Source organism: Macaca nemestrina, chromosome 1, assembly GCF_043159975.1.
Source record: "Macaca nemestrina isolate mMacNem1 chromosome 1, mMacNem.hap1, whole genome shotgun sequence".
In the NCBI taxonomy this organism is placed as follows: Eukaryota; Metazoa; Chordata; class Mammalia; order Primates; family Cercopithecidae; genus Macaca; species Macaca nemestrina.
Genome location: NC_092125.1, coordinates 210,370,864 through 210,380,121, shown reverse-complemented (window position 1 = coordinate 210,380,121; position 9,258 = coordinate 210,370,864). Strand labels below are relative to the sequence as shown.

Here is a 9,258-nt window from a genome sequence, read left to right as displayed (position 1 = left end):
GCTCTGTCACCCAGGCTGGAGTGCAGTGGGGTGATCTTGGCTCACTGCAAGCTTCCTCTCCCAGGTTCAAGCGATTCTCCTGCCTCAGCCTCCCGTAGCTGGGATTACAGGCATGCACCACCAGGCCCGGTTAATTTTTGTATTTTCAGTAGAAACGGGGTTTCACCCTGTTGGCCAGGCTGGTCTCGAACTCCTGACCTTAAGTGATCCACCCACCCCGGCTTCCCAAAGCGCTGGGATTACAGGTGTGAGCCACAGCGGCTGGCCTGGTGGCGGGTGGGGTGGGGGCCGGTGGTCGCTGTTGCTTCACAGCTGATCCAGGTTTTCCGGTGATGCTCCTCTGCTGCTTAGTTGCCCTGAACACATTACTTTTTCACGGTATTAATGGCATAGCATATATTTTGCTGTGAAGTACTCATATGTGAATAAGCATAAGAAAGTATTGCTTATCAGTAGCATATACATTTACAGTCTGGAACAATGGTTAGGCCAACCAACCAGAGACTGTCCACAAGGGTGGCTGAGATAGTGACACCTTTGGTTTCTGATGGTTCAATGTATACAAACTTTGTTTCATGAACAAACTTACTTAAAATATTGTATAAAATTACCTTCACACTATGTGTATAAGGTGTATATGGAACATAAGTTAATTTCATGTTCAGACTTGGGTCCCATCTCCAAGATATCTCATTATGTTTATGCAAATATTCCAAAATCCGGAAAAATCCCAAATCCAAAAACCATCTGGTCCAAGGCTTTTCAGGTTAGGAATACTCACCCTGTAGTAACTTGCCCAAGGTCACATAGCTACTAACTGATCGAGACAGGACCACATCTGCCTGTCTTCAAGCTCGGGACTCTTGAGCTACCACACCATTCCGTTTGTATAAATTCTATTTGTGCCCGGCGTGGTGGCTCACTCCTGTAATCCCAGCACTTTAGGAGGCCAAGGCAGGTGGATCATTTGAGGTCAGGAGTTCGAGACCAGCCCGACCAACATGGTGAAACCCCATCTCTACTAAAAGTACAAAAAAATTAGACAGATATGGTGGTGCGCGCCTATAATCCCAGCTACAGAATAAATTTGCGTCATAATTTGCATGATTGATTTAATGTAGTTTTGGCGGTCTCATCACACAAGCACCACCAGCACCTGACACTGGGAGGAGAGAACGTCTTCAAGGTCCGGAAACTCAAGGTCGTGCTGATTCTAGGAGCTTTCAAAAACTATTTTTGGAAAACCCAAATCCCGGTCTTCAGCCAGCGTTGCTTGCAGTTGCTAGCCCTACCCACAAGGGGGAAGCCGACGCTGCACTGCGCAGCCAAATGCGCCTCTCTTCCTCTTCTTGATCTCTGTGGTTAGCCTGGGAAAAAAGCCCGCCTCCTGGCCCATAAGGCCCTGGGCCGGAAGCTCCGTTTTCTTTTCCTGCACTCCATCATGGCGGTGAGTAGCTGGGACCTGGATTTGCTTTTCTTTATCCGTCGCCATCCATGGCAGGCCGAGCTTGCGGGGGCTACCTCGCCTGCAGCCCGAGGAGTATGGACCCCTCAATGCTTGCCGGCCCAAAACTGGCAGAGCCGTTCGAGCCAAGGACGCAGGGTTGAATTCTGTCACTTTCCCTGCCATCATTTTAGGAGCGGCTCCGGGCACTTGCCGGGAGAGCTCAGAAGCACTGTCAGGAGGCTGCAGCTAGGGCAGATGGGGTGAATGGAGGGTTCTGAGGCAAGGGTCCGCGCCTTTTCCTGGTTCCGGGGACTTGAGACTTGCTGAGTGCTAGGAAACCTTAGCCGGGTGCTCGGCTTAGGGAAGGTGCCAGCCTTTAGACAGCTTCCGAGTGGGATGCTGAACGTCGCATAACCACGTGTTTCCTGTTAGCAGTTAAGTTCTATTCCGTCGCTTACTCCCCTTAGTTTCCCTTACAGTGGGGGCGCTCTTTGTTATCCTGAGCCTCTTAGAGTTCGATCTCAGTGTCCGTAACCTTTAACACTCAATACCTGTCCTGAGTTTTCTCTTCACCTGTTCCGTTCGTGGAGGAAGAATAGGTCCCGAGCTGACTTCGTTCCTTGATGCCTCCCAAACACGGTGATACCTTCTTCGTTACGATTTGGGATGAGCAGAAATAAAAATGCTGTGCAGATAGAAAGTAGTAAAAACTCAGGGCTCTCAGCTGTGAGTGTATTGACTGCTGCTCTTCCCCATTGCAGCAGGATCAAGGTGAAAAGGAGAACCCCATGCGGGAACTTCGCATCCGCAAGCTCTGTCTCAACATCTGTGTTGGGGAGAGTGGAGACAGACTGACCCGAGCTGCCAAGGTTTTGGAGCAGCTCACAGGGCAGACCCCTGTGTTTTCCAAAGGTGAGTAGTGACAAATGACAGGGCTACCCACTTGGGTCGCCTGTTTGTTTAATTTACCTGCTGTCGAGTCTGTTTAGAAAGTGACAGTCGGCATCACTTAAAGCGTTAAATTCATGAGCCGACCAAAAAGTGTCTTTGTTTTCGAGATTGCATGTGGGATTGGAACACTGGATTTTATGTGAGCAGATCTTAAGCTAAGGCTAGCCCAAGTAAAGATTTTCCCAAGTAACTAGGATATGAGATAGAGCGGAAATATCAGGAACGAAGTAAAGATCATTAGATCTGATTAGCAGTTAGGGTTATAGAGGCTGCCTTAAGAACAGGGCTGTACAGGAGCATGAGAGGCTTCAGTGGCCTATGATAGTGCTACTGCACTACAGCCTGGTTGACCCTATCTCAAAAGTTGTATACAGATTGCCTGGGTTTGAGTGATGGCTTCACCACTTGCTGGTCTGACTCTGGGCTCTCTGGACCTCTGCTTTTTTATTTGCATAAAGAGGGTGTAATACTTGATAATTGTGGAAGATAAAACGAGTTGTATATGTGCCGTTGCTTTAGGATGGTGAAATGTGGCAAGTCTTTGGATTCCACTCCTGCTTTTTATTACCAGTTGTGCAAGTTAATAAACCTCTCAAAACCTCACGTATAAAATGTGGACAACAGTATAATAATAAGGTTTTAGCAAGTACTAGATTATTGTCAATAATGCTTTATTTTCTTTGGACCATGATAATCTTACTAGTGACTTCTTTGGCTTATTCTGGTTGTGAGCTTGCCCTTCTTGGAACTTTGGCATTATGACTGTTCTTAACTGCTGAAGGATGGCTGGATGTCTGGAAATGGGAAAATCTGCTGTGGATGAAATCTTATTAATAGATGTAGGCGACACTAATTAGAACACCACAACTTAGAGTGTGGATGAATACTTAATGCCTCTTTAAGTCATGGAGATGGTGTTCTGGGAAGGAGGTGAGTGTAATGGGGGTGTGATGGCATCTGACTCCTTGTTACCCCCTTCCTGCAGCTAGATACACTGTCAGGTCCTTTGGCATCCGGAGAAATGAAAAGATTGCTGTCCACTGCACAGTTCGAGGGGCCAAGGCAGAAGAAATCTTGGAGAAGGGTCTAAAGGTGAGGCTAATCCCCTAATGGAGTGATATTAATGAGCACCCCCTTAATAACACAAGTAGATAAGTTACATTTAATGTTCTGTTCTTTGGTGCCTTGACATTTATTGTTTAAGTTTCTAAAAGACTTTTTTACAATCAGCAGGGTTAAACTATTCTTGGTGGTTTAAGAGATGCTTGAGGCCGGGCACAGTGGCTCTACGCCTATAATCCCAACACTTTGGGAGGCCAAGGAGGATAGATTATTTGTGGCCAGGAGTTCGAGACCATCCTGGCCAATATGGTGAAACACCATCTCTACTAAAAATATAAAAATTAGCCAGACTTGGTCGCGGGCGCCTATAGTCCCAGCTACTCGGGAGGCTGAGGCATGAAAATTGCTTGAACCCGGGAGGTAGAGGTTGCAGTGAGCTGAGATTGTGCCACTGCACTCCAGCGTAGGCCACAGAGTGAAACTCTTGTCCAAAAAAAAAGGATGCTTGGGAGTCATTTCATTCCTCTGCTTTCTCTGGGTTTTTCTCTGCTCTTTGGAAGCTGGGAGAGGTCATTTTGGGTAGTTGGGGTGTAGTGAGGAAGTCAGATTGTGTTCCTAGCCAAGTTTTATTGACTTCTGTTTTGTTTTTTTGTTTTTTTTGAGACGGAGTCTCGCTCTGTCACCCAGGCTGGAGTGCAGTGGCCGGATCTCAGCTCACTGCAAACACCGCCTCCCGGGTTTACGCCATTCTCCTGCCTCAGCCTCCGGAGCTGCTGGGACTATAGGCACCCGCCACCTCGCCCGGCTAGTTTTTTGTATTTTTTAGTAGAGACGGGGTTTCACCGTGTTAGCCAGGATGGTCTCGATCTCCTGACCTCGTGATCCGCCCGTCTCGGCCTCCCAAAGTGCTGGGATTACAGGCTGGAGCCACCGCGCCCGGCCTATTGACTTCTGTTTTTGCTCTGGGGTGCATGTTGCAGACTGAGCTATTAATAGTTATTTGGGGGTGGGAGGGAGATGATGACGAGGAATGTTATTGCTGCATTTTTCTCCACAGGTGCGGGAGTATGAGTTAAGAAAAAACAACTTCTCAGATACTGGAAACTTTGGTTTTGGGATCCAGGAACACATCGATCTGGGCATCAAGTATGACCCAAGCATTGGTATCTACGGCCTGGACTTCTATGTGGTATGAATATTTCATCTTTTCCCGCTCCTGGTCTGTGAGGAGAGGGGAATCTTTATTTTATTTCATATGTGGTATGTTGGTGTTCACATGTTGAGTTGCAGCTTTGAATATTGTCTGCCTTTGTGTTCTCCTCCCTGTTGGGAATATGTACCTCATTTGTGGCAAGTGTAGGGGTGCAGCACTGAACAAGATGGACAAGATCCCTGCTGTTGGAGAGCTTGCAGTCGAGGATCTGTAAAGCACCCACATGGCTTAAAGGTGGATGAAGGAAACTGTTCCCTCCAGCCAGTGATTTGAAACTTTGGAGAGAGGCAGTATTGGTGCCACATTTGGTCTGTGGTTTGGCTGCACTGAGGCTCTTCTTCCCCTGATTCTTCCTATAGAAACAGCTTTGGGTGATGCAGTGGTTTGATCAGGAAGGGGGTTTTAACATAGAAATGACCTTTTGTGTTACTGCCGTGTTTTGGTCCAACAATAAAAACTGAATAGCCTAAATCAGAAGTCCTGACTAGCGTGGAACCTGAAAGATGGTGACACCCTCATTAGACAGACAAGTAATAAGAATTGGATATTAACAGGATGTTGGAGGAACAGCACACCTTTGGGAAGCACTTTTGAGCTGAAGCAGAAGGAAGAAAATATAGATATATATTTGTGCTTCTCAGAGTTTTATGTTTTCTACACTGCTGGTGTGGCTATAGATTTTTAAATGTTATTTTTTAAAATGTTTTGGAGATTGGGGAGCAGGAATGGAGGATCCTCAGCACCACTGGAAGATAGGCTGGGGTTGGGGGGAGGTGCTGAAAGTTCCAGCCTCCATAGCAAACCTATAGTATGGCTGTGTGTTGTGTGAGATGCTGGTGGCAGCTTTGTCAGACACTGAGATCAGGGGTCTTGCTCCAGAATCCACTGGGCTGCCAAGTGACTCTTGAAGATCTGTCTGTAATGTTGAGTCTTGTCCGTCTGCTCTTGACTCTGAGCTGGCTAGGTGACTGTTGGTTATTCCTGGGACAGGTGCTGGGTAGGCCAGGTTTCAGCATCGCAGACAAGAAGCGCAGGACAGGCTGCATTGGGGCCAAACACAGAATCAGCAAAGAGGAGGCCATGCGCTGGTTCCAGCAGAAGGTAAAGCTGATTTATCTCAAGTGAAGTGGTGGAATGTGGTGTTGGTGAATGGAGTTGGGATTTGGGGATGCAAAATATAGGACTATTTGCTGGGTACCTTCTTTAAAATTAGAATATTGGGCACCTTGATAAATCAGGGGCTTCCAGGGATGATGGTTTAAAAGAATATCCAGAACTAGGCCTCCCCACCACCATGAATGGGGGTAGCTGGAAGGGGAGGAATATGGCTTTAACAGGAGCCCCCTTTCTCAGATGATAGTGCAGTTCAGCACAGTGTAAAAACCAGCCAGCTTCCTACTTAGTCCAGAAAAGGATGGGATTCAGAGCCCAATTTCATGTATCAGTCAGATTTGAATTCTCAAAAGTTAGCCATTGCTGCAATCTCTGCTGTTGCCTCCTGTTCTGAAAAATCAAATCTCTTCTCTTTCAGTATGATGGGATCATCCTTCCTGGCAAATAAATTCCCGTTTCTATCCAAAAGACCAATAAAAAGTTTTCAGTGAAATGTACAATTCTGTTGTGTGTTCTGTGAAAGGATCCTGGCCATATTCAAGTCCTTGGACCTCAAGCCACTTAAAGCTTCGATGGGAGTAGCTGGTAACAACCCTGTCATCCTCTGATTGGATGCTAGTATTTCCTGGCAGATCCAAGTCCGAGCTTCATAGCATCCGTTGCCTGTGCTTGCCACACCTTGGTTGATGCACTGTGGTGCAGTAGCCCCATTTAGGAGGGGAGGGTTTGGTTGATGTTGGGGTTTGAATTTAGAGCCTTGATTAAGCAGAGTGCAGTGCTCCTGTGTTCCAGGAGGCTCCCTGCTATTCCGTGATACTGTTCTGTACTAGAAATTTTATCAGCATTGATGTATCATGAAGGAATGATAGGCTTTGGTGTGATGTTTGAGATTAAATTTAGACTTAACTGTTCAGGCTCAGGTTTCTTTAACAACGAGAATATAAGGTTGTTGGGAGGCAGTGTGTGTAGATAAGAGGGCATGCCGTCTTTCCATTTCCAGCCCTCTCGGTGAGTTGTTTCTCTGCCCCAGTCTCCTTAACTGTATCAGGAGGCAATAATAGTAATATCTGTCAGAGGATTAAATGATTTAATACGAAATGCTCAGACTAGCACCAGGCACGGAGTGCTCAAAAGGAGTTTAGTTTTTGTGTTTGGGTATATGAGAAATGTAAATTCTGTTAGCTTGCTTCCCTTTGGTGCAAAAATGGAAATACTTTCTCTGTGGTGATTGTCTTTTTTTTTTTTTTTGAGACTGGAGTGTTGGTCTGTCACCCAGACTGGAGTGCAGTGGCGGGATCTCACTGCAAGCTCCGCCCCCGGGTTCACACCATTCTCCTGCCTCAGCCTCCCGAGTATCTGGGACTACCGGCATCTGCCACCACACGGAGCTAATTTTTTTGTTTTGTTTTGTTTGTATTTTTAGTAGAGACGGGGTTTCACCATGTTAGCCAGGATGGTGTCGATCTTCTGACCTTGTGATCCGCCCGCCTCAGCCTCCCAAAGTGCTGGGATTACAGGCATGAGCCACTGCGCCTGGCCCCTGTAGTGATTTTCTATATCTCACTGAAGCCAACGCTCAAAAGCCATCATTTTTGTGTATTTGTTTTTTTGTTTGTTTTTGTTTTTTTTTTTAGACAGAGTCTCCCTTTGTCATCCAGGCTGGAGTGTGCAGTGTGGCACGATCTCTGCAACCTCTGCCTCCTGGGTTCAAGCAGTCCTCCCACCTCGGCCTCTCAAGTAGCTAGGATTACAGGCATCCGCCACCAAACCCAGCTAGTTTTTTTTTTTTTTTTTTGTAGAGATGGGGTTTCACCATGTTGGCCAGGCTGGTCTTGAACTCAGCTTCCCAAAGTGTTGGGATTACAGGTGTGAGCCACTGCACCTGGCAAACGCCATCATTTTTCTGACACAATACTTGGCCATTGGTTCATCATTTTCAATTTCGGGTTTAAATTTTTTGGAGCACATGTTAATTCAGTTAAATAATTTACTAATTTCTGACTAATTAGAGTTCAATTGTCCTTGGGCCACCCATTCATTGCTGTTCAGAAGTTCTCAAATTTGCTGCTTTTGTAGGTATTTTGAAACCTGGAAGTAGATTATTTGGTGTGTCTCATTTTTAAAATGAAAATAAAGTTACCTTACCCAGTAAGATGAGTTCTAGTTGGTGAAAGGGGAGAATCATGGAACATGTTGCCATATACTTTTTAATTTCATTTAAAATATAAAATGTGCATTCATATCTCAGTCTTTTACTACAGGGCCAGGGCCCCCACCTCAAATGGGGTGAAGGAGTCTCATTCTTAAAATTCAGCTTCATTTTTATAGGGGGGAACCATACTTGTTTTTACTAACTTCTGAATTAAATAATACTCAATAAACATGTTTAAGAACAGACTTGGTGAATGGATAGGTAATTAGTTCTGGGTACGGAGAACAAATACTAGTTTTACCTAAATAAAGCATTTCAGAAATACAAAATGTAGAAAGTCTCTCAATTTTAACAATATAAACCTGTTGAGCCTTCATTTGGTCCTTGTGTATTGTTTGTGTACTCAGTTGACTTAACTTCCCATTTAAAAAAACTGCTGTGTTCCTGACCCAGTGGATAAAGCACTGTTGGGAGTTCAAAGAGCTAACTAGGTTTTAGTCCTGGCTCTAACTAGCATTGAGATTTTGGGTAGGTCATGAAACATCTGGAGGACTGGAACCACTAGACACAGACTCCTACCCAGTAGCTAGACAGCTTGCCCCTATTCTGGCTAGAAGCTTGACTTGGAAACAAATGTCCTACTGGTATCTAAAGCACTGTCATTTGTGGTTGAGCTTGTACCAAGTGGGTAGATAGGATTGCCTGGTAGTTTGTTAAAACTCTTGGGCACTATCTCAGACCTACTGAATTAGAATCTTAACGAGATCTGCAGGTGATTTGTACGCATACTAAAGTGTAGAGGTAGTGGCCAAAAAAAGCAGGAAGGGCATGATACCCAAGGAGGTTCTTAATACATTCAGTTCTTAGGAAGTTCTTACTGTGCGGTTATTTTTCTCGTTTCTTTAGCTGCCACCCATGAAAGTCTGGGAGTAGACCCTGTCTCAGAAAAAAAAAAATTGATCAAAAATTATACTCAATAATTACAATACTGAGGGGACACTATTTTCACTATTAGAAACACCAAATAGTAAACACAGCTAAGGCTTTTTTGTCTTTTAAACATAGTTGGGAGGTGTTCTTACTTTTTCCCTTTAACAGTTGTGTTCTCAGTACATTGCAGTGGCTATACAATATTTCATTCTGGAAATGTATAGGACATAATTATGTAGTTGGCACTAAATGTCAGGAATGTCAGTTTCATTAAACTGTCCAATAGAGGCTCTTTTATCCTGCTGTCTTGGCCCTCAGTCCAGTGAGTACCTTTAAGGTCCTTGCAAGGTATCTTGAGCTGTTGTTCAATGGTATGGTATTGTGGAAAGA

At 45.2% G+C, this 9,258-nt stretch overlaps 1 protein-coding gene across 1 annotated transcript; it reads left to right on the top strand.

The window, feature by feature from the left end:
- The first annotated feature begins 1,330 nt into the window (after window positions 1-1,330).
- On the top strand, window positions 1,331-6,286 carry LOC105494427 (ribosomal protein L11). The gene is made up of 6 exons (XM_011762822.3): window positions 1,331-1,447; window positions 2,209-2,359; window positions 3,384-3,490; window positions 4,518-4,649; window positions 5,664-5,774; window positions 6,205-6,286. Exons 1-6 carry the CDS (start codon window positions 1,442-1,444, stop codon window positions 6,232-6,234), a joined length of 537 nt encoding a protein of 178 aa, XP_011761124.1. The 5' UTR covers window positions 1,331-1,441; the 3' UTR covers window positions 6,235-6,286.
- Window positions 6,287-9,258: the final 2,972 nt, after the last annotated feature.